The sequence below is a fragment of the Coturnix japonica genome, chromosome Z (assembly GCF_001577835.2).
Source record: "Coturnix japonica isolate 7356 chromosome Z, Coturnix japonica 2.1, whole genome shotgun sequence".
In the NCBI taxonomy this organism is placed as follows: domain Eukaryota; kingdom Metazoa; phylum Chordata; class Aves; order Galliformes; family Phasianidae; genus Coturnix; species Coturnix japonica.
The window spans coordinates 66532757-66557795 of NC_029547.1; the positions used below are offsets into that span (position 1 = coordinate 66532757).

At 43.0% G+C, this 25039-nt stretch overlaps 2 protein-coding genes across 3 annotated transcripts in view; one reads left to right on the forward strand and one right to left on the reverse strand.

Moving 5' to 3' along the window:
* Positions 1-1029, forward strand: part of SNX24 (sorting nexin 24) — a 44638-nt gene extending 43609 nt beyond the window's left edge. For both annotated transcript variants that reach the window (XM_015850060.2, XM_015850059.2), the window contains one exon: positions 82-1029. In XM_015850060.2, coding sequence (XP_015705546.1) covers positions 82-152 — 71 coding nt within the window. In that variant the 3' untranslated portion in view covers positions 153-1029. The remainder of the gene's footprint in view (positions 1-81) is intronic.
* Positions 1030-1299: 270 nt separating this feature from the next.
* On the reverse strand, positions 1300-5744 carry PPIC (peptidylprolyl isomerase C). The gene is made up of 5 exons (XM_015850058.2): positions 5605-5744; positions 4236-4349; positions 3866-3959; positions 2699-2883; positions 1300-1816 (listed from the first exon to the last, which is right to left on the reverse strand). Exons 1-5 carry the CDS (start codon positions 5704-5706, stop codon positions 1688-1690), a joined length of 624 nt encoding a protein of 207 aa, XP_015705544.1. The 5' UTR covers positions 5707-5744; the 3' UTR covers positions 1300-1687.
* Between the last annotated feature and the right edge of the window lie 19295 nt (positions 5745-25039).

The following is a 25039-nucleotide window of genomic DNA, read 5'->3' on the forward strand; positions in this document are numbered from 1 at the left end:
CTTAACCAGTTTATTTTCACGACAACGCCTGTCCTGTTGTGACACAGACAACAAAGCAAAGTTTTCTGTCTTTCTTTTCAGATGACTTTCCAAACGTGGTTATAGAAGGCATCCTACATGGAATATTTTATCCTCATTTACTGCCAAGGTAGAAGAGACACGCGGCTGGAAGAAGCTTGAAGCAAGTCTCCAAGCAACATTTAATCCACTTAGTAAGGAGGAAATGGTGATGTGATTATTGTGCTCAAAATCAAGAAGCACAACCTCGGATTAACTTCAAGTGTTACTTTTTCTTTCCATCCATGTCACTTTTAAAAGCTTCTTTTAAAAGGATATGGAAACAACTAGAAGGTAGTTATACCTTGTTGATAGACACTCTGTGACTGTTTAACACTACAAGCTGAAAGTCATACACTGAATTACGTTACCCTCTGAAAGGAATTAAAAGCTGTACTAATATTTTCTACTGTTTCTATCCTAAATTACACTAAACCTTTTTGCACCAGGCTTTCCCTCAGCACATGGACCCATTGCTGGCAGTGGATGGATTCAAAGTGCTGGCACTGAAGTGAGTGCATGGGAAACTGAGAAATGGTTCGTTTTTCTTAAGTTATTTTCAATGTGCTCCATAATTACTGTTTGGAGAAGAGCCAACGTGGGTATGTGCAGTTGCCATGAGAAATCATGCTTTTACATCCTGAAATACATAGCTCTCTTTTAGAAAACTATCAGGATTTGAGTCACAATGATGTTTTCTACCAGGGGATCTTATGCACCTCATTCAGTTATGACATATAATCTGTGTGCATTCTTAACTCTTCGAGTTACCTTGCAGGCTGTATCTTAACATTTTATGAGTCACGGAGCATACAGCTCTGTGGTAAGCTAAAGCAAGAACGTGATTAAGTAGTAACATGGTAAAACTCATAGGTATACATATATACTCGTGTGTATATATATTCAGATTTAACTGGAAACTGTAGGTGTGCTACTGGAGATAACAAAATAAATGACTAGAATGTGGATGTACTGCTTCAGTGTGTTCTGTTGTGTGTTTTTGCTCAAATAAGACATTTCTCAGAGGTTCTCAAAGAGGTCCATCGAATCTGCCACCCTGCTCTGACCTTAAAACCCCATTGGAAAAGCAGCACCCCTGCATTCACCCATCAGAATCAACCAAAGTGAAAAGAAAGCAAAAAAGGGAGACAAAAAAAACCAAAAAAAACCAAAACACATAGCTCTTAATTGTTTATTATTTGAAATCAAAGTTTATTTATTCAAAACATTTCTGTATTTTACTTTTTTTTTTCCCCAGAGACACGTACTTAAAAGACGCAGATAGTTTTACAGAAAATGACATTTTCAGATGAAAAAACGGTAGCAAATATTGCAGAAATTTCCAAAGAAAACAAAATGACTGCATTTCAAGCCTTGACAAAACTGAAGTAATTCTATAGCCTTTCATGAGAGACTTTCTTCACAACCTAGGGATTAGCAGGCTGTGTCTTGAGTTCTAAGGCCGGACAGCCCCATCCAGCCCTATCTTTATGTATTTGGCAACTCAGGAGCATCACCTGCATAAAGCTTAATGTTTTTTAAGGAGAAAACTCAATGGACAAGTGAAATCAGTAAAAAACTTAAGACTTAAAAAGGATTACATTGTACTTTCCACTCTCCAGTACTGGTCTCACCAGTCATCTACTTCCACTACGAACGGTTCCTTTACAGCTATTTTGCCACTGTTCACAATCACACAGTCATGAAGAGGGCGGTCGTGTTCATCCGTCTGCTGAAGTTCTATCAAGTGCACCACGGACTGTAAGAAATAAAGCACAGATCAGCTGGATCAAAGAAGCTCCAGTGGCTCAAGACTGGCTCACAGCAAGCAGCTGAGCGCTCCTGGTGAGCACTCCTACCTTTATTACATATATTAGGCAACAGATGGAAGTATTCCACAGATGGAATTTCTAAAGGGCAAAATTCAGTTAGAAATCATGAGTACTCATTTTGTTATCTGCCAGTTCATCTAACTAGACTAAAACTTAGTTTAAATCTCTCTTCAATTGTTTTTTTTCAGCTAATGAGCTCCTAAGAACTGAGCTGGGTATTCAGGATGGGATGTGAGGGGAAGAGTTCTGATGAGGTTTGCAGACTCCTCCAAGAACTGTCCGGTGCAGCAGGTCGTGTCTCCCCACTCATTTCAAAGTACAGATTAAATGGAGTAATAAGTTACATGGAATTAGAGGGAGAAGTATAATCACTTCTGAACTTAAATACTGTTTGGCCCTTGCAGTGATACAGTTGATCAGTTTTGCTGCTGTGTGCACATGGAGGGAACTGACTACCAATTATTTTCCTTTTTAAACAGTTTTGAATATATGTTTGTATACTTCACATTCATGTGCCCTAACAACTGAAGTGTTACCTATACCTTGCAGAAATGCAATTATTTACTAGTAGGGAGACCTGAACTTAACTCTTCAGAGTTGTCAACATTGACTTCGTTGGCTATTGGTCTGAAGCAGGAGGCCAAAGGGAGGTTTTCAGTTTCTATTTACTTCTGCAACCATCCATCCTTTGGTATTTCAGTTCTAAATCTCCCAGCTTCAAGTTCTTCACATCCACTTTCTACACTCAATTGCTCAAGATAGTTCTAAGTTACATATATAATGCAGGAGAATATTTTCTTTCAGCTTACCATTCCATCAAGGACTTTGCCAAACACTACATGTTTTCCATCTAACCAGGAAGGCTTTGTCACGCTGATAAAGAACTGGGATCCATTGCTGTCTGGGCCAGAATTAGCCATGCTAACCCATCCAATTCCATAGTGTTTCAGCTTGAAGTTCTCATCTGGAAACCTTTCTCCATAAATGCTTCTTCCTTCGACATAAAAAAATATATTAACTAAGTAAGTAATAAAAACAAACAACGCACAATCTTGTTAAAAAAAACACCATATACATGGAAAGAATATTTAAAGCTTGTGATGCTCTAGCCTCTGAATTTAACTAGCAAATTCAGTATCTGCTAAAATACATCACTGAGCAGCAGTGTACTTCATCTCAGCAAGCTCAAACTACATCAAAGTGGCTGCTAAAAATAAGGTAACCATGTTTTAAGACACCTTTGGTACTTCTGCAACACTTTCTGCACGGTATTTCACCTTAGCCACGTTTATTAAGGCTAGGGAAGCTGGTGTACTCTGTGTGTATCTGCAGAAACATAAGAATTTTGGTGTTTTAAAATAGTTAATAAGAGAAAACGTTATTCATGGTTAAAACACTGTAACTTTGACAAGAGAATGCTGTTGCTATCCCAACAAACAGTACTAGCAGGCAAACAAACATTGCCTACCTTCAATGCTAAAACTGTGTCTTTGGTATTTTAGCCTTCCCACTGTTTGCTGCAAGGAAAAGGAATGTTTTCCATTCTGTCCCAGCAGGGAAATCACTAACACTGCACGCAGACAGCTCAAATCGTAGCACCTGATGAACACGCGTGTAAAGGAAGAGAAGAAATCAGGCCAGAATGCATGCAATGCAAGAGATGCTGAGCTGAGGACAAGAGAGGTGAGACTGCTCTTCCCCTACCTGCCTTCTATCAACACGCTTTCCTTTCTTTATCACAGATTAGTTTGCTGCTGGGTGACTGGAACTGATCCGCACAAACATGCATTCAATGAGTGCCCCAGGGAAGCAGCGCTGTTGCAAAGCAGAGCAGGGGAATGATGGAGGCTTCCATGGTTTGGAGATGAGTGCTTTTTTTTCTCATGTATTGAAAGAAAGAAGGAAAAAGCTCTTTTGTCCATCTTTTCAGTACACCCTCACAGAAAGGAGAAGCCAAAAGTAAGAAATTATGTTACCTCCTGACCCATCTCCAGCTGTAAAGTCCCCTCCTTGAATCATGAAGTCTTTGATCACACGATGAAATTTACTTCCTTTGTAACCGTACCCTCTCTGAGAAAACGAAATAATGAATGTAACACACAGTTCTGTACGGCGGTATGGAAATACACACGCGGTGTGTGGTCAGCTATAGGAGAACACACCACTTCCTGAGCCAGATGCTGGCAAGGAACAAACAGCAGTGAGATGCAGGTGAGCCTTGGGGATGGGGAATGGCACAATTGCACTGACCGCACTGAGTTGAAGTGTATGGTTCACAACCAAAGTGGCACTTAAATACTCGTTTCCCACTCCAAACCTTAGCGCACAAAAGAACTGCAAACCTACTTCTCCAGTCGCCAGCACGATGAAGTTCTCCACCGTTTTGGGGACAACCTTTCCAAACAACCCGATTGTAATTCTGCCAACATCTTTGTCTCCAATCTTCACGTCAAAGAACACCTGGATGTATTTGTGAAGCAAAGAGATACAAACAAGAACAGCAGTAAGAAGCAACCTCACTATTAATGTTACAATCCTCAGGTGCTGGTTTCCTTCCAGCTTCCAAACCCAGGTTATGCAATGGGGAAAAAGTGGGATGAAAACCCTGCTGCTCCAGCACGGTGTCCACTCCCCACATAACAACCCAGAACAGACTGGAGGAAGAACCAGGCTGCAGTAGAGCTGGCTGCCCAAAGGCTTCTACATGCGTGCTGCTACAAAGACCAAAGAGTTAAGAGGCATTTAACATAGTTCAGAATATCCGAGTTTGTCTATGAGCAGCAGAAATGTTCAAACAATTAGGAGCAGCTGTAAGGAAATGAGGCGTTCGAAGAAGTTACATAAAAGCTATCAGCTTCACCAATGTCAATGCCTCTTTTATGCTTTCCTACCAAACGTTCCTACTGTTTCTTCATCTTCCATGTGGTTTTTGACTGTGGATCTCCTGGCTAACATTACAGCAGCTTCATAAAGAACATAACATTCCTTTTGGTGCACCTCATCCCATAAAGAAAACAACATTCCTTTTGGCGCACCTCATCCATTTCCTTGGCACCAAATAACATACTTGTTAGATGCGCGGCTCCCAAACAAACTGATTTCCTGGCATCTTTATAAATGCACCTCTCTTCATTTTGCAGTCAATTATCTTTAGGTATGGATGAAGAGAAGAAAGAAACAAAGCTGTGCAGGTTTTCTAAACTCCCCATGTTTTATATGGAAATCTCGATCAGGAAGAGCAGCTGGTGGCTGCCAGCGATGCCTGCAGGCTATAGCACTATCAAATGCATGCACAGGGCATGCAGAGAGGCAGAGCTGAAACTGGAGGCTCTGCAAGTGGCAGAGCAGCACATCAAAACCCCTTTTGTACATGCAACGTTAGGAAACGTTTTCCAACACCCAACCTGGCAGAACAGGGGGCTACGATGGAATACTAGACTCCATTAAGAAGGGAAGGAGCTGTCAAGCCTCCAAATTCCAGGCATAGAAGTAATTAATGGCTGTGATAGTGAGCACAGCGGTCACATTGCCTTCCGGGATTGCAAGGAGGAGCCACATCACGGCTGTACACGTCACTGCAAAGCAATGGCAGCCCCAGCAAGGGGAAATATAGCCGGGGGGGCTCCCCGGGCTCGGCATTGCGGTCCAATACAGCGCACACCGACCGACCGACCGACAGACCGACCGCCTCCCACCCGGCCCGGCACGGAGTCACCTTGGCTGTCACACTCGGTCCCCTCCTCCGCAGCCCCTGTGCTGCTGCAGAAAGCAGAACGAGAACGGGGATGGCAATGAGAGCCGTCCGAATAAGGGACATGGCGACACTCGGAGCTGCGGCGCCTGCGTCAGCAAACGGGAGGGGAGGAGCCGGGATGGGTGTGATCATAGCGGGGATGGAGCTGGGGGACACACGGATGCGTTACCTGTTACCCCAGTTCCAATGGTTCAAGTGTTAGAGCAGGCGTTGTGTGGCTTAATTGCAGTGCCATCTTTATCCTCTATAACTGAAAGAACCACAGTTCCAATGGTTCAAGTATTAGAGCAGGCGTTGTGTGGCTGTGTAGCTTTTAATTGCAGTGCCACCTTTATCCTTTATACCGGAAAGAACCACAGTTCCAATGGTTCAAGTGTTAGAGCAGGCGTTGTGTGGCTGTGTAGCTTTTAATTGCAGTGCCACCTTTATCCTTTATACTTGAAAGAACCCCAGTTCCAATTGTTCAAATATTAGAGCAGGCGTTGTGTGGCTTAATTGCAGTGTCACCTTTATCCTTTATACCTGAAAGAACCCCAGTTCACATGGTTCGAGTACTGGAGCAGGCGTTGTGTGGCTTAATTGCAGTGCCACCTTTATCCTCTATAACTGAAAGAACCACAGTTCCAATGGTTCAAGTATTAGAGCAGGCGTTGTGTGGCTGTGTAGCTTTGAATTGCAGTGCCACCTTTATCCTTTATACATGAAAGAACCCCAGTTCCAATCGTTCAAGTATTAGAGCAGGACCTGTGTGGCTCTGTAGCTTTTAATTGCAGTGGGACACACAGATACATTACCTCTGACAGAGGTAACTGGAAGGCCTTGGTTGTCATTCCTGTGCACTAAGAAACCCCAATTCCAATGGTTCAAGTGTTAGAGCAGGCGTTGTGTGGCTTAATTGCAGTGCCACCTTTATCCTTTATACTTGAAAGAACCCCAGTTCCAATGGTTCAAGTATTAGAGCAGGCATTGTGTGGCTGTGTAGCTTTTAATTGCAGTGCCACCTTTATACCTGAAAGAACCCCAGTTCCGATGGTTCAAGTGTTAGAGCAGGCGTTGTGTGGCTTAATTGCAGTGCCACCTTTATCCTTTATCCCTGAAAGAACCCCAATTCCAATGGTTCAAGTATTAGAGCAGGCATTGTGTGGCTGTGTAGCTTTTAATTGCAGTGCCACCTTCATCCTTTATACCTGAAAGAACCCCAGTTCCAATGGTTCAATTATTAGAGCAGGCGTTGTGTGGCTGTGTAGCTTTTAATTGCAGTGGGACACATGGATGCATTACCTGTTTGGGAGAGGGAATGGAAGGCATTGGTTGTCATTCCTGTGCATTAAGAACCCCAGTTCCAATGGTTCAAGTGTTAGAGCAGTCGTTGTGTGGCTTAATTGCAGTGCCACCTTTATCCTTTATACTTGAAAGAACCCCAGTTCCAATGGTTCAAGTATTAAAGCAGGCGCTATATGGCTGTGTAGCTATTAATTGCAGTGGGACACATGGATGCATTACCTGTTTGGGAGAGGGAATGGAAGGTCTTGGTTGTCATTGCTGTGCACTAAGAACCCCAGTTCCAATGGTTCAAGTATTAGAGCAGGCATTGTGTGGATGTGTAGCATTTAATTGCAGTGGGACACACGGATGCATTACCTGTTTGGGAGAGGTAATGGAAGGCCTTGGTTGTCATTACTGTGCATTAAGAAGCCCAGTTCCAGTGGTTCAAGTATTAGAAGTAGGCGTTGTGTGGATGTGTAGCTATTAATTGCAGTGTCACCTTTATCCTTTATACCTGAAAGAACCCCTGTTCCAATGGTTCAAGTATTAGAGCAGGCGTTGTGTGGCTGTGTAGCTTTTAATTGCAGTGCCACCTTTATACCTGAAAGAACCCCAGTTCCAATGGTTCAAGTATTAGAAGTAGGTGTTGTGTGGATGTGTAGCTATTAATTGCAGTGTCACCTTTATCCTTTATACTTGAAAGAACCCCAGTTCCAATGGTTCAAGTATTAGAGCAGGCATTGTGTGGCTGTAGCTTTTAATTGCAGTGCCATCTTTATACCTGAGTAGTCACAAACAGGTGCTCTGCCTCTGGTGTTAATAGACAGATGGCACAGGGCTGCTGTGGCAATAAAAATTGGTGTTTTCAATCTGCCTCATGTTTGTGGTGTGGATCTGGTGGCGTTTTGTAGTGCAGCACTAGCAGATGTGCGTCACTTTGGTGCTCGTTGTCTTCTGCAGTAATCAAGCCTTTAAGAGAATGAATGGCTACTGCCTGACAGCCTCCCGTTTCTGTAATAGTGTTTGTAATGAGGTGTTTCATCGCTTCTGAGAGAGTTTTTACAGTTTAAAATGGGTACAGAAGAGAGATATATTAAGCGTTCCACATCTGACACGTTCTGATTTCTGGTGGTACGAGCGCTGGCAGTAATTCCAGCACTTCCTTTCAGCTCTATGGCATTTTAGTGCGCTATGATTTATTGCAATGGTACAGAAATATTTCATATCCAAACTGCTCTAGTATATCATGTTATACAGGTAGAAAGAATTCTGGGCATGACATACATAATAATAATGCTTTATGGGCCTGTAGGCACTTTCATCAATGTTAACTGCTTGACAGTTGCCAGAATGAAACTTGAAGTAAGTATTGTGTTCTGTAAGGCTGAAGCAGATGAGCTTTTATCTTTATTTCCCCGCTTTGAAAGAGGCTTGTGACTCTCAGACCTGGATGGCTGGACGTGTGTCATCATTACCAGCCTCAGCCTTGGTCCATATTGATTCAGAAACCCTCTGCAGTACTTCTCTTGAGATCTGATCCATCATGGACAGAGCTGTTGTGTTTAAAGCCAAACTTTACTCCCCATAAAGACTTAAGAAATGACACCACTTCATCTTACGCATTGCCTGTGTTATAATAAAGTTAAAAGCTCTAAAGTATCGGGGCAGTGGTGATGGTGTGTACTTCTAAGAGACCACAGTTAAACAAGACAGCAGTTTAAGGTCCACGAAATGTAAGTCACTATCTATGGCCTTCGTGAATAATGAAGAAATAAGTTTATGGGGAGTTTTGTTTGTTTTTTTTTTTTTTTTGTCTTTTCCTTTATGTAACTTCAGAAAAATAGAGTGTATCATATCTGCTGTCTCTTCTACTAAATCACTTGTAAACTGGCTTAGACTTCTCCTGTCATCCGGTGCACTTACGCAAAATGAATGTGTCCCATGCTCTAGATAAGTGTCTTCCTTTCGATGAGTAGTTTTCAAGCTTTCTAAGTGTTGTATCCCGGCGCAATTTGAAGTGTCATCCTTTCCACTCTAATGGTCAAAGCATTTATTTAGGTGATACTAGAAACGTGTTTTCAAAATACTGCAGCTGGAGCCAGAACCGGTTTTGCTTTGAGCCCATTTGTTTACAGGATAGCACAGCTATCTGTAATTGCACTTCACGCTGGAGTGGGCATTTAGCACATAGTCATTCATTTGAGTCTGTTCTACATGCAGCCTGAAGTTGCTTAAAATTCCATAGGGCAAAAAAATATATATAGGAGCTGTAGCAGTAATGTGTAGCTGTAGGAAGGGGTGGAGGCAGTTCTCTTCGTTTTCAAAGCAACAGAGTTAAAACTTCTCCATAGCATCTCAGGTTTATGGTGATGTATATTTCTTACTGCTCTGATTATGACTTAGAATAAACATTCCAGTGCTCCGAACACTTCTGAGCATCGTTTGACTTTGGCTGTGGTCTCACCTCCATAGAAGTGGGTTCATTGATTGATAGGAGGTAAATAGCAACTAAGGACTATCAGAATAGGACTGACATACTCAGCCTTGAGGGAGCACACAGATGGAGACCACCTTCCAAACAGCGGAGAGGGCTGCAATAGTGAAGAGGAAAAGTGGGTCTTGCATCTACTTAAGATGGAAGAGACATCAGTGTGAGTAATAACTTCTCCTGGTTAACGAGCAAATAAAACAACCAGATATTCAGAGGAATTTCATGTGAACAAAAATGATATTGTTCAGAAAAGACCTTAGAACCAAGGATGGGGGTGCTTCAGAGATGGTTTTACAGGGACAAAAAATAACATTGGTTTGTTTCCAGGTGAGGATAAATGATGCTTTTCAGCTTACCTGGGAGCCTGCTGTGCTGACAGAAGCATGATGCTAGCTTCGTTAGTACAGAAAATATGGCTTAGAAGATACAAAGGGAGCAGATATGTGTAATTTCAGGCTCTGTAGTTCAGCATTGTTACTCGAATGCTAGCAGTATGACCAAGGACCCCATCTACTTAGTTTTTCATCTGGGTCTCTCCTCAGTGAGATGCAGTGTTATGCTAAGGATGAGTCCATTTGCTCTCTGACAGGGTGTGCTAGGAAAGTCTGCTCAGATTTGGGGCCACTTCCTCATCTGTGTCTTTCCTCCTAATTTTGAAAGAGATTCATTTTTATGTACATAGCTCTGTGTTTGTATGGGCACTGTAGTGGAGTTTCTTTGCAGAGGTTTTGTAGCTGAGCATTGAAGCTCTTCTTTCCCTATGTTGTATATTTGAAGTTGATTGTCCTATTTTAAACCATTTATTTCATAAAAATCCCATTAGATCATGTTTTCCAAATTCTGCATTTCAAGCCCATTAACTTCTTTCAGCAATTACCTTTACTGTGGGCCTTTATGTGGTGCTGGCAGTAAGAGGTAAAATGCGTGTGTTATTTTTGGGAAGGTGGTTCTTGTTCATTTGGAAATAACTCTGATTTTCAGTGTTAGAGAGCTGTGCCAATGGCCGTGGGACCCTTCCTGTTTACAAGTCAGATGTTCACAGGTGATGGAAGGAGCTCAGCTTTACACTCCTGTCACCAAAGAGGTCCCAGGAGACCCAGCGCAGGGAGAAGCTGTGTTCCTCACTCCCTCTTTTCTTTGGGAAGGCAGGTTTCAGGCACTGGGGAACTTTTCCATTGTGTTTTTAGACTTAGCAGCATTAGGGTGCTGGAATGGAACAGTGCTTTAAAGACCTTTTAAAAGTGTGAACAAACCCCTGTGTGCCCTGAAGACTCTGCCAAACATTTTAAAAACAGAACTCCCTACAAAGTACACTGAATATACATAATGCATGGAAGGGCAATTGTCCGCAATGACGGTTTGCTTACACTGCTGTCACTTCTCAATATTTAATTTATCAAAAACTGATGCTTACAACATGTTTTATGTGCTGCGTTGTCTAGTGTAACTATAATACCACTGAAACTTTTGTTACTCTCTCAGTACTTAAACTGCATCATACTTTGCTGGATGCCAGATTTTTGTCTCTGGGAGCGTACCTTCATTATGTGTTTTGGATGGCACTTCTCACACAACTGTGGTTGACAAAGTAATGGTCTGGGTGGTGAAACAAATTACAGAATCTCATGTATATTATTTATTCCATTACATTCTAAATAATCCTCATTAAGGGCTCAAAAGCCCTACTTTGATTATTGTTTTCGAGTTCAAAATAGACCTTAGGGGATTCCACGAATGCTACCTGGAAGCTGGTTTACTCGTGTCCAATTTTATGTCTCTTAAAATATGTCCCTGGTTTCTAGCAGAAGCAACAAGAGTAGAAATAGAGCAGATGTTTCTTTGATTGTATCTTGACATAGGGATATGTCAATGGTATTCTTAGAAATAGAGAGATTTTGGCTTGGCAAACTGCTGGTGGCATTTTTCTTCTCATTAAAACTTCAGATTGATAAAGTCCATGTACTGCTCTGCTCTAAAATGCTCAGGCTTTTTTAAACATTAGCATTCTTATCATTTCATTGGCACTGCAGGCTTCTAGGGAACTTGCTTTCTCCAGATCTCTTCCTTCATGTCTGTCCTTCCACCAGCCTGACAAGTGAGAAAAAATTCACCCCTAAGACTGCCAGTTGTGGCTGCTGCTCGAGGCAGGGGATTACAGTGAATGCTTAAAATTCAGTTCCAGGAAAGCTTTTTTCCTTTTTAGGGCTATGCCCTGTCTCCCTCTCGGTTGGCAGAAAACCCAGCACTTTCCTAGATTTAGCAATGTTTTGTGTCAGAATTCTCTAACTTCAGACAGCATTGCCAGAGAAGTGACAGCTTTATATGTATCCCTCTGTAAAAAAAGCCTAGTGCTGTTGTAAATCCAGAGTTTATTCACAACTGTTGTGCTAACACATGCTATAAAGGCAGATTGATACATCACGTGACCTGCAAACTACTGTTTTCACACTTACGACACCAATCTGAAAATCTGAACCCGTAAATCTTCTTAAACATGAAGACAGAATTTGGTACTCATTTCATAAACATGCTGGCTATGTATATTATGTCTAATGCAGCAAATGTTCCTTTGGAGGACAAACAATGTCATGCACGGCGAAAGTGTTATCCTTCAATGACGTGGCTCGTAAATTATAATGTCATTAGGAACTCAGATTCAAATCATTTAGAAAAGCAAAATGAGTGTTTGAAATGTTAAATTAGAACTTGGATCTTTTTTTCTGCCTCTCTAGCATCGTGTAAACCCTGTTCTTACATACCAACATTTGCCTCCGTCGAAGCAGGATACTCGAGCCCATGAATGGCGCGTCTATGAAGCCTTCCAGCAGGGGTGTCCTTCTTGGCTGACCTTCCCTTCCACTGTTTTCCATCTGTGATGCTTCACCATTAACTGTATGTTCTTTCTGAGTAGGATTTTTACATTTGGTGGTGTAGGATTTGTCCGCTTTGCAGTCTGTAAGGATTGACTTGGCTAGGGATGTTATTCTACCGAGACAAAGAGTGTCTATATGTATTCTTTTCTGCCAGAAGGTAAGAGTGGTAGAAGAGACATTTCACAGTTACCATCTGATTAAGTGAAGCTTATCCGTAGTTGTGTCTGAACCTCTTACCAGCTCAAAGATAGAGGCAATTGGCACGTCTGTGTTCAGACCTAGGACAGGCCACTGTGTTAGTGCAGATATTATCGCAAGTCGTATTTCAGCCATAGCACGAGTGAGCAGAATTGTCAAGTGTCCCAGCCCCGACTGCTAGAGGAAAATAAGATGGCTGTGGCCTTTTGGGTCAATTCATTAGAACGAACTTCTCAGTGAGAGCTGGAACACGGAGCAGGTCATCTGGCCTAAACATGAAGAAGAGCCTTCAAGTTTCCTTTCCTTTCTTTCCCACTGAATTTATGAGATTTATGGAAAGTGCCAGCACAGTAACTTATCACTACCTTATTACTGCAGAGATCAGCAGCTCAACTGCAGCTCCGTCTGTATTTTTCAGTAGTTACCATTGTGAGAGAAGGTGACGAGTCTTCACTGGAGTTTATTCCAGCAACACAGTGCCAGCTGTGTCCCTCTCTTCCAGGGGATGCTATAATACATCAGGATGTAGGCAAGAAGTCGAGTGCGATTAAGTCATGCTGAATCATATCAAACTGAAAGCTGTGTTGTTGAACTACCTGCCTATTTCCAGCAGTAAGAAGATGTCTGTGTCACTGGATGAAGCCTGTGTGAAACTGGATAATCAGGCAGTGTCAGTATGCCATATATAACCTTTAGCTTGCCTGGAACCTGTGTCTTTTCCTGCTGGACAAGAAACTTATAAAGCCAGCTGTGAATTTTATTGATATCTTGAACAAGGCCCAGCTGCTTCAGTTGGAGCTGGCTGGCTGAGGCCACTGCAAGCACATCTGAATTCATATTCACCTTTGCATCCACTTTTCCAGCAAGATCATCTCCAGTGTCGTGAGTTTTCTCAGTGAGCTGAATGAGGTAAAGAACAATTATCCATCCATAAGCCTGTCCTTCCATAAGAGCTGACAACATTCTCTGTATTTACCTGGCAGTAATGTCAGCAAAACAGGTTAAAAAGTATTCAGAGCTACGCTTTCTTCTGACCTGAATAATCACACGAGTAATCATGGTTGCCATCATTATTGTCATGCATGTCATGGCTATAAAATCAAGTGTATACTCAGGGTTTTATCATAGAATCCTAGAATGCCTTAGGTTGGAAGGGCCCCGAAGGATCATCAAGTTCCAGCTCCTGTGCTGCAGGTAGGGTTGCCATCTGCTAGACCAAGCATTAGAGCAGGTTGCCCAGGGCCCCATCCAACCTGACCTTAAGCACCTCCAGGGATGGGGTATCCACAACCTCTCTGGGCAACCTGTTCCAGCACCTCACCACTCTCTCAGTAAAAAACTTCGCCCTGACATCTAATCTAAATCTTCCCTCCCTTAGTTTAAAACCATTTCCTCTTGTTCTATCACTATTTACCCACATAAAAAGTTGATTTCTCTCATGTTTATAAACTCCCTTTAAATACTGGAAGGCAGCTATGAGGTCTCCCTGTAGCCTTCTCTTTTCCAGGCTGAACAAGCCCTGTTCAGTCAGCCCTGTCTCCATAGCAGAGATGCTCCAGCCCTTGGATCATCCTTGAGGACCTCCTCCAGACCTTCTTCTAAAGTTCCACATCATCCCTATGTTTCAGGCCCAGACTTGGATAGAGTACTTCAGTTGGGGCCTCATGAGGGCAGAATAGAAGGCATCATCATCTCTCTGTCTCTGCTGGCCATCCCTCCACATGAGGGACCTGTTTGTCCCTCATGTGCCTTAATATGGCAACCAGAAGGATCTGCTCCATGATCTTACCAGGCGCAGAGGTGAGGCTCACTGACCTGTAGTTCATCTGGTCCTCCATCCTTCCTTTCCTGTAGATGGGAGTGAAGTTTCCCTTTTTCCCAGTCTCCAGGGGCTGTATCTGACAGCCATAACTTTTCAGATATGATGGAGAGCAATTTGGCAACTACATCAGACAGTTCCTTTAGGATGCGCGCCGTCAGAATGACAGGTAGGTTGCTCCAGAAGTAATGCCCCCTATTTATCTTCACAGAAACCACAATAATTACAGAGGGTACAATAACACTATTCAATACAGGAAATTCTCAGCTACAAAAAAAATTAGATGTGCACCATCTCCAGCAGTGAACAAGAGCCTGCGTGCTGAGATCCTAAATAGGAGCAGGATAACTTGTAACAGTGGCGGCTCTGCTAGGTGTATGGGTCCTTGGGTGTACAAGGGGTGACATGAAATTCAGTTTTTAACTCAAATTCTTGTTAAACAAAATACCTGAGACACTTTTATTTTTAGGAAGAAACAGGCTGAAAACGTAAAGAATGGATATGCTTTTTATTTCCAAGAAATACGTGCATGAGTCATGTAGGCATAACCTTTTCCGTTATTGTAATCTTAGATAGCTTATTTCCATTATTTTCATTTCTTTTTAATTCAGTCAGTCTTCCTGACCTGGTGAAATTACGTTTTGACTTGTTTGTGTTCAGCCACATAGGTAATAGGAGTAGCAGTACAGAATTTTGTGAAAAACAGAGAAATGTGGTGTTACATCCAAAGGTCACTAAAGGAGTGATTCCTACTGGATTTCAGGGGAAAAGAAAGGGGAAAAATATCAAGAGCTTTTGTGTTTCTCAGGGTTACTCATGAAACTTCTCCAGAGAAGATCTCTGTTGTAGATGGAATTGAGCAGAAAAGGAATGAGTCCAAGCAGTCACTTCAGCATCTGTAGTGATAACATTAGGCTCCCTTTTTACATATAATTCCTGCGTGTATGCTGCCAAGGGTTAGGAAGTGAACACTGCTGGTGAGAAGATTATTCTCTATCTCTGTAACTGTGTCTTGTTTTTCATTCTTTCATAGCCACACTTCTTAACATGCTTTTCCTTAAGGAAAAAGGCCTTTTCTCCAGTAGTTGAAGAAGGGGACAGGTATGTGTATAAAAACTAGACGAGATGGTACAGGGCCCAGGGCATGGCCTATGGCGTGCTACTGTCAGCAAGGAAGACTGTTAGGAGCCAGCCTGTAATACACCAAAAACAGCAAAAATGTAAAACTCCAAAGGGAGCCCTTGTGTCCTTATGGATGTAACAAGACTAGCTAGAGTCAGAAACAATACTTGTTGCACTGTAATGGTGACCTTCAGTGCGGTAACTACTCGGACTGATGACGCACTGGAACAGGTTGCCCAAGGAGGTTGTGGATGCCCCATCCCTGCAGGAATTCAAGGCCAGGCTGGTTGTGGCTCTGGGCAGCCTGGTCTGGTGGTTGGTGACCCTGCACACAGTAGGGGGTTGGAACTGGATGGTCTTTGTGGTCCTTTTCAATCCAGGCCATTCTAGGACTCTATGATTCCATGATTCAGTTGTGGGTTGTGCAGGTTCACAGAACTGTTGACAGAGATAAAACTGCTAAGAGAGATCTACTTGGCAAATTGTGTTATTGTTTTCTGCAAAACATTTCAGGTAATTGAGCTAAACCATGCAGCTGGGCTCACACAGCACAATTCTTGCTAAAAACATTCTTGCTGCTCTGCGTTTTTTCTCCAGAAAATGTTTGCTTTTTTCTCCTCTATAGCATCATTAATTTGTATTAAATAATGTATCAAACTGGAAAAAACAAGTTACTATTTATCATCATTTTAATGTTAAAATGTGTACTCTAAGCCAGCTTCAATGCTGGAGTGGATGATCAGAGGGCCACATGGACACACCATTCCCTGCAAGCCTTGACCATCCTCTGCTTCAATTAACCTGTTTTCACCACAAATATGAACTGCTGTCACCTGCTGCGTTTGACCCTTTTTGTTGATACATTATAATGTGATTTCCCAGCGTGTCCAACGGCGCCATATGATTCACCCACCAGAAGAAATATCAGAATTATTGCCATATGCACTCTGTCTTTAATCTTACAGAAATAAACACTGAAGCCACTGAGGGTGTAGCAAATTGCTCAGTTGCCTAAAATAGAACAAGCAACGATGTGGCATCCCCTTTTTCATCATGCAGCGGTAAGTGAAGAAGTCTCTGCTAGTAATTGATACAGATAGGGGAAAAAAAAAAAGGAGAAAGGAAAAAAAAGAGGCAAAACTTATATGGAAGCAGTTAAGAAAAGATTTTGCAACATGCAGTTAAACCCCCAAATCATCCCAGTGGTTAGCTCCAAGAACAGTGTACTTCATGATCTTTAGCATTTGGATAGGGAGCTAGAAGATATGATTTAGTGGTTTTTCTGTCAGTAGGGTAAAGGGAGGACGGTTGGACTAGATGATCTTGTAGGTCCTTTCCAACCTTGTGATTCAATGATCCAGCTGCTACAAACAGGACTTTCAGTGGGTTACCAAAGACCCAAAGACTCTCTTCATTGAATTCAAGGGAACTGGCAAGGAAAACTGATCAACTTTTGGACCACTTTCCACTGAATTTCCACTGTGAAATCCAAGAAATGAATAGCCTGAATGCTTCAGTTCTGTGGCTACTACCAGTTGGGGTTCATAAGACTACTATATAGTTTTTTTCATGTTTGAAATGAAGCTGTCATCCTTTTTCTCTCTGTAAGAATGTCACTCATTCATTGGGGGTTATTACTGCAATATATGCTGTGTACTTTGTGCAACAGGCTGTGACAGCAAAATAATACCTAGGACTCTTGGATCTTGCCCCCAGAGTTTTGTATTTTGGTAGAAAGATGCTCTTGCGGCGTTGGAAGGAAGGTTTGTCTTATGATGGTCTGTAGGCTGCAGTTTGACTTTCTTTTCCAGGGTTAGGCATTCTGGTTATTTTAGGGTCATAATAGAAACAAACCTAGAGGTGAAGCACAGAATCAAAATCGCTGTATTAAAATTACAGGTTGTGCAGTATTACAGAATCACGGAATTGCAGGGGTTGGAGGGGACCTCGAGTCATGGAATTGCTCAGGTTGGAAAAGACCTACATTTGCATCCTCTGCACAGCGCACATATGTTTAAATGTTCACATTTATTCCCTTGATTTCAAAGAATGTTTTTATATCTGAAATCTATGCCCTACTTACCCCATGTAGGATCAAGGCCTGTTCTTTTAGCTGACTTGATTCCATCATTTGGAGGGTACCTGTTGGCTGCATGGGTGATATTCATAGGAAGCTTTGGAGAAAAACATTGTAAAGGAGAAGCTAAGTGCCACTATTCCTTTCTACTTGTTCTTAATGTTTATTCTTGGCCAGATCCCCCAGAAAATGTTAATGGAAAAAAAGTCTGAGTAAAACTTCAGTGATATTTTTGATACCTCATCTTTCTGTTCATTTTTCTGATTGAACATAATTGTTGGGCAGACAGGAACAGTTTCCCGTTATATTACTGATTACCCAACGAAATTATTCTACGTATGTAATGGCTGAACCACCCTCATCACATCCTGAAGGGCACAGCACTTCTGCAAACCCTTTTTTGGAAGACGTACTCAAAAACGAGTGTTCTGAGCTGCAAGTTAAATGCCGCTTGAGGGCTCCTTGACTGTCTGTATGCTTACAAGTTGGACCATGTAAATGTGCACAGAGATGTTTCGAAACGAGCCAGATCTGCTTATTATTCCAACTTAATTGCCGAGCGGGCAGTCTGCCCTACTCTCTTGTAACTTTTTATTGCAAGGAAGCTGTCTAATCTGGCTCTTCCTCCACCAACAGAGCTTTTGTGAACTGTTCACATTCTGCTTTGAGAACAAAATTAAGATCACTGGGAGTCAGCTGCCCTCTAGCAAACCTGCCAACACTAACAATTCCATGATTCCAAATACTGAGCCTGTCACAATTCTCAGGCTACAAACACTTTGGCATTTAATGCTCCAAAGCCTTGGGGCACTATTATGTTTTGCCAGATCTTCGGTCTTAGCAGTTACAGTTTTTCTTAATTCTCTAATCCCTCTGGGTTCTCACGTTGTTAATCTTTCTTTGATGATGGAGAAATTCTTATTAATGACATGAAGTAAAACAATTATCAGTCCAGTTTCAGATGAAAAAAAAAACCAAAAACCAAACAATAAGAATCTGCCAGCAGTGGAAGATCCAGCATGTTTTCATCTTATATTCAATCATCATTCCTTTTTTCCTTTTTAGTGATTGTAACACGTTGCAACTGTGGTGATGTCTTTCAAAGAAGGTATCTGGGCTTCCTCTATGGCTGGATCCTGTGAAACAATACTCTCAAGTGTTTATTTTGATCTTCATACCCTGAACTGATCATAACTTTTTTTGGCTGCTGCTGCTCGACCTCTCTCTTTGGCATCATTTTGATGTTAATATAATATTAGGTCTCTTGGCAACCCAGATTGAGATCTATTGCACACACAGTTGTTATGCCTTTCTTTCTTTCTCTTTCTCTCACACATCTATCTGCAAATGCAGACACTCAAGGGTATCGTGTATGTAATATAACACAAAGAAGGCAAGTGGAAGTGAATCAGTAGTTAATACTCATCTCTCTTGGCAAGTATGTGGGTTAATTCACTCTAATTCAGTTAATGGATGCAACTTATACCTCCTAGACCATTTTTCCTTGGAAGAGATAAGCTCTTACAAAGATGCATAAGAACCAAGCATCTCTGTTGCACACAGGAAAGTTAGCCTGCTTCACTGGTAGCTGATCTAGACACAGGAACAAAGATCTCGGCATTATAGGCCTGTGGCAAAAGGAAAATCATTACTGAAGTCCCCTGGCTATTCAGCCATCCTGTCTAAGTCTACTCATACGGCATAGTTTGGTGATCACTGTTTTCCATACGGTGAGAAAAAATGGAGCTTTAATTCCATTCTTCCTTCCTCGCTGCTTACCAGAGTCTTTTGGGGAATATATGAAATATTACCACTGCATTTAATCAAAATGTATTTTAGATGCCTGCATCCAGCAAGATCTCCAGGCATCAAATACCAGTGTTCTTATTTCAACAGGCATTATGTGGGAAATTGTTTAAAATACGGCTCTTTAGCGACTGTAACTGTGATGTAATGGAAAGGTCTTTGTTTTGATATGTCTCAGGTTTTCTGTATCCCATCTGCTCCTTTGAGGGCCTTCAATACAGACAGTTGTGAAAACCCAACCTGTGGCTGTTGTTTTTTCCTTTGTATCGCACCCTATCACAGATAATAAAGATTAAAGGATCTGAGGTTAGCCAATCAATCTGCTTATCTTATACAAATGGTAAAGTATCTAGCTTGTTCTCCCACAGCTGTGTTTATTCTACACAGCTACCAGGAATTAGAAGTGGTAAAAAAAATAATAATAAAATAAAATAAAATGTATTCTAATTGTAGAAAAACAGACGGGAAAGCAGCCATGACTCAATGCACACCGGAAGGAAGGCTTGTTGGCTGGTGCCATTTTTACAGTCACTCTTCTGACCTCATTCAGCTTGAATTTTAGCAGCCAGTTGTTCCAATTGTACTACACAAGCCTTAGGAAACGTTTTCAATACAGTAGGAACATTCCCGCTGAATAGGCTTGACAGTACTTTTATTTCTTTTAATGATAAATTCCACGTGCATATTCAATCTGGTAGGTGGCACTATTTAACTAACAGTGTTTTTCTCCGGTATTTACCTTGATAATTTGTCAAGTGAAAATGGACTCCAAAATGCTAGTGAATACTAAATGACATCCAATAAATCCGCCCCGTGCTCTGTTTTATGTAGAGTGCATTCCTTCTAACCGAATGCCTATGGATTTGCCCCTTTATTCCCCAGGATACAAAGGCAATATATTACACAGCCCCCAAAAGAATCTCCTGAATCCCATTTCCCAGATTTTAGTAGAAGTGAACAGTGATAACCGAGCTGGCAATCAAATTGTGTTTGGGAAAGGCCGGGTGGCAGAGCCTTGCATTAGTATACAGCTTCCCTTTCTTGAAAACCCCAAGTTTTTAATTAAGGAATCATTTTCCCTCCAAATCACTATTCTAGAGTAATACTGTAGCCTTCACCTACGACATTACTCTGCACTAAAATGATTCTTGCTGCTTTTGTCCATTATATGCGATCAAAGTGCGCAAATCCTCAGTCTGGGTTCTCCCCACATCTACTCAGCTTTTCTGAGCTTCTGCCATGATCTTCAGTGAATTTCTGTGAATCTGAAGAACTCCAAGGGAGAGCAATGGACAGCAAGTCTGCAGGATGGACAGCCAAACTAACAGGTGGGAATGGCAGGCAGAAAACATTCTGAAAGGCGTGTGCCAGGGTCACTTCAGCGCTATCACTAGTTGAATACCACCGAGGGCATGCCATAGTTTAAACTGTTAGATCTATGTTGAATCAGTTTATTTCATCTCTACAGGGAAGCTCGCTTGTAACCTAGGAGGCTAAATAGTACAAACTAAGTCAACCTTTAATTTTTACATTAACGGTGATTTTAATGGCGTTTTATTTTAAGTAGTGTTGACATATTGGAGCGCGTGGCATGTCTAAATCATCTGAGCAGGTGCAAAAGAGCCACAAAAAGTCAGAATTTCATAGTCTTTAAGACCTTCTGTCTACGTTGTCTCTAAGGTCAGAGCAGTAAGTTTTAAGGTCACTGTAATGGGCTCACTGTGACAAAAGTGGTTATCCTGTTGGGATGGTCTGGAAGAAGAACTATTTTCTTGCCAATAGTGGAGCATGGGAGAAACAGAGTTTGCTTTCAGCTTTGGGGAGAAACCAAAGTCTAGTAACTGGTTTAGCCAGATACTTTAGTTTGTGTTAGAGATGTAAGCTTTGCCTAAAAACAGTTGTAGGGCAGAAGCCTACGCTTTTGTCCATGCTCTTTCAGCCAGTGGTTTATCTGGACCTGAAGTGAATGCCATCGAAGTCTTCTCATTCTGGTCAAGTTCTTTCTTTTATTCCTCATGACCATTAGAAGTCTTGCAGACAGTCTGAGCAGCAGGATTGCAGGTAGCCAGTACCAAAATCTCCGCTTCTCTATCCTCCCACATTCCTGACTAATTCATTGTCAGGAAGTTAAATGGAGTTTAATAGCTTCTGTTTGATGCTTAACCCTTCATTTTCCCCTTGGTAATCCCAAACTGCCAGCACAGACATTACCTGATCCTAATTGCTAAAGGATGACTCCCACCTCCTTTATCTTTGTACGTGTCACAATGGGGTCACTCATTTTGTTGTATTCTTATTTTACTCAGCGTTTTAGCATGAGCAATTGCTATGGACACAAGGCTTTGCTTAGTATTTTGGAGGAGAAACTGGGCTGAATCTTCTGTGAGGCAGAAAGAACTCTAATATAACCCCTTAATGATTTAAACTGTTGGTTTAAATACACATGCTCGGGTGTTCATCTTCATATGCCATTCAGTTTTATTCTTTCTCTTAGGAAATCCCACTAATAGCAGTAGCGTTCGAGCAGCCAAAATTCTCCACTTGGTGCTGCAGCTGTGAGCAGATGTTTTTTGCAGAACACATCACATATCATCTCTTCCCAAGGGGGTATTGCACTCCCCCAAGGTGCCAGCACACAGCTAATATTCAGTGATATCAGAACGCTCATCTTCCAGAGTTTGGATAAGTTGGAAACTAAGAAAGAAGAGCTGTCAGTGGGAAGGCCAAGAAAATCTTCCAGAAAGCCTTATGTTGTGAAAAAGTGGTGAAGTGGGGAAAACAAATGCTAGGTTTTCCTATTAAAAAACACAGAGTCATGCTGATGAAAAGCCAGAAACAGAACACTGCCACTTATTCCCGTGTATACTTCCATTTATTTTTGCAAACCTTATGGTGAAACTATGGCATTCTCGTGGCAATACCAACCATCACAGTGCTACTACGCTTAAGCTTCCCCCAGGCCTTATCACTCTCATGTCACACACAAACAATCATCTTGAATGGATTCTGTACTTATGAGAACTATTTTTAGATAAGGTACAGGAAAACTTTCTCTGTGTTTTGCTGTTTGAGGCAGCTGCTCAGAGCTGCTCCAGCAGTGGGGATGTTGAATCCCTTTGCTATGGAAAGCTTTGCATAAGGCACTGTATGAAAGCCTGAATTTTGGAGTGCTCAATTACACCATTTCTGAAGCTACAGTCAATAAAATACATAAATGGACAAGCATATAGCAACATGGGAATAAAATTAAATAATAATTATTATAGCAATTAAAAGTAATAATAAACAACACAAAACCACCAGAAAATCCATGCTTAAAGATCTCAGTGCTCAGTCTGGCAAGCTTATTATTCAGATAATGGGTTTTAAGTTACATAATTGTCATTGGCAAAGCTACCATTTGGGTTGATTGGGTTTATTTCCTTGTTTTTTATAGTTGAATGGCATCACATTTTATCTTTGGTTAAGAGCAGCTGTGTTTGGTGATCTTACCTCTTACCTAAGAAGGCATTTTCAGATGGGCTGTGCATGCAAGGAGGCACAGAGCAAACCCGAATTTGGCGAGTGCTCCAACTTGGTGTACTTTTACTTGGTCTTTAGCTTCTCTAAAGCCATCTGGGGGAGTCCGCTTTGATGATGGCCACGAATATCTGAATCCACCCGTGTGGGGGCTTTGCTGGCTCAGGGGATCGGTAACAGACTACAGAGTGCTTCACATCAAAGGTCACCAGTTCATATCCGTGTCAGGTCAATAGAGGCAGAAAGTCATTACGCGTACGGCTGGCATCTGCTCGGTGGCTGTAGCCAAATCACTGAGCATCTCGAAGTGGTTCCTCATGGACAGGTGCTTTCTGTTCCCAGCACCGAGCTCCGCAGGGACCCTGACCCCCCAGCATCCCCCCAGCACCCCCCCAGCATCCCCCCAGCATCTCCCCAGCATCCCCCCAGCATCTCCCCACATCTCCGCATCTCCCCAGCATCATCCCCCCATCATCCCCCCAGCATCTCCCCAGCATCTCCCGCAGCATCCCCCCAGCATCTCCCCAGCACCCCCAGCATCCCCCACGCATCTCCCCATCATCCCCCCAGCATCCCCCAGCATCCCCCCAGATCTCCCAGCATCACCCCCAGCATCACCCCCAGCATCACCCCCAGCATCACCCCCAGCATCATCCCCCCAGCATCCCCCCAGCATCCCCCCAGCATCTCCCCAGCATCATCCCCCCAGCATCCCCCCAGCATCCCCCCAGCATCTCCCCAGCATCTTCTTCCCAGCAATCGCCCAGCATCCCCAGCATCTCCCCCAGCATCCCCCAGCATCCCGCCAGCATCCCCCATCATTCCCCCAGCATCCCCAGCTCTCCCCCAGCATCTCCCCAGCCCCCCATCATCCCCCAGCATCTCCCGCCACCTTCTCGCATCCCCCATCAATCCCCCCATCTCTCCCCAGCATCCCCCATCATCCCCCCATCATCTCCCCAGCATCCCCCCTCCCTTGGCCCCACCTTCCCCGCCCCTCCCGGCCTCTCCCTGCTCGGAGCCACGCGCGCCCCCTGGGGCCCCTCCCGGAGGCTGCAACCTGGGACCCCTCGCTGCCGGCATCAGAGACAGCCTTCATCGGACCCTCCTCCTCCTCCTCTCTTCGAGGGAAACTGCGTGCGAGCGGAGGGAGGAAGGGCAGAGCGAACCCCCCGCGAATCCCATCTGAATAAACGTCTGTATTAATGAATTATTAACTCGGCCGCTCGTGACCTTAAAGCTGCAATGAGGAGACGCCTAGGGCAAGAAGGAAAGCTGCTGCATCCTTTATCGGACTCCTGTCAGAGGGAACCGACCATTCGTCTTCTCCGGATCGGGAGAATTAATTAATATGAAAGGCAAACTTTTTAATTCTGTGTCAAACGAAATCAGATAGGGTGTCCCCGACTACGTCTCTTCGCAAAAGGTTTCATCTCCCTTTACTGCCACCACCCCAACGTAAAACCTACGGGATCCCAAAGAGATGGACATCCTTCCTAGGGGTTATTAAAAAAGAAGAGGGGGGAAAAAAAATCCCCGGGAAAATGATGAATTTGGGCAGTTAATTTATCGATCTTGGCTGCTCTTCCCGCTTGTTTTATTTTAGAGGTCATTAATCAATGAAGAAAAACACCACCGTGTTCCCCCTCTGCATTTAATACACTTACCCTCCTTATTTATTTCTTTTGAACAAATTCCTTGCAAATATTCACCGATCGATCGGCAGGCGATGGATTTTTATAAAGGTTTGATCGCTTTCTAAACGGTCTGTGTGATTTGTTTCAGTGCTCGTCCTCTGAATAATGGAAAAGACGGAAAGAAGGGGAAGGAGAAGTCAAAATCTCCTTTCCGCCTTCCTTCCTTTTTTCCTTTTTCCTTCCTTTTTTCCTTTTTTCCTTCCTTTTTTCCTTTTTTCCTTCCTTTTTTCATTCCTTCCTTTTTTCCTTCCCTTCCCTTCCCTTCCCTTCCCTTTCCTTCCCTTCCCTTCCCTTCCCTTCCCTTCCCTCCCCTCCCTCCCCTTCCCTCCCTTCCCTCCCTTCCCTCCCCTTCCCTCCCCTTCCCTCCCCTTCCCTCCCTTCCCTCCCTTCCCCTTCCCTTCCCTTCCTTCCTTCCCTTTCCCTTCCCTCCCTTCCTTCCTTCCCTTCCCTTCCCTTCCCTTCCTTCTCCCTTCCCTTCCTTCCCTTGCCCTTCCCTCCCTTCCCTTCCCTCTTCCCTCCCTTTCCCTC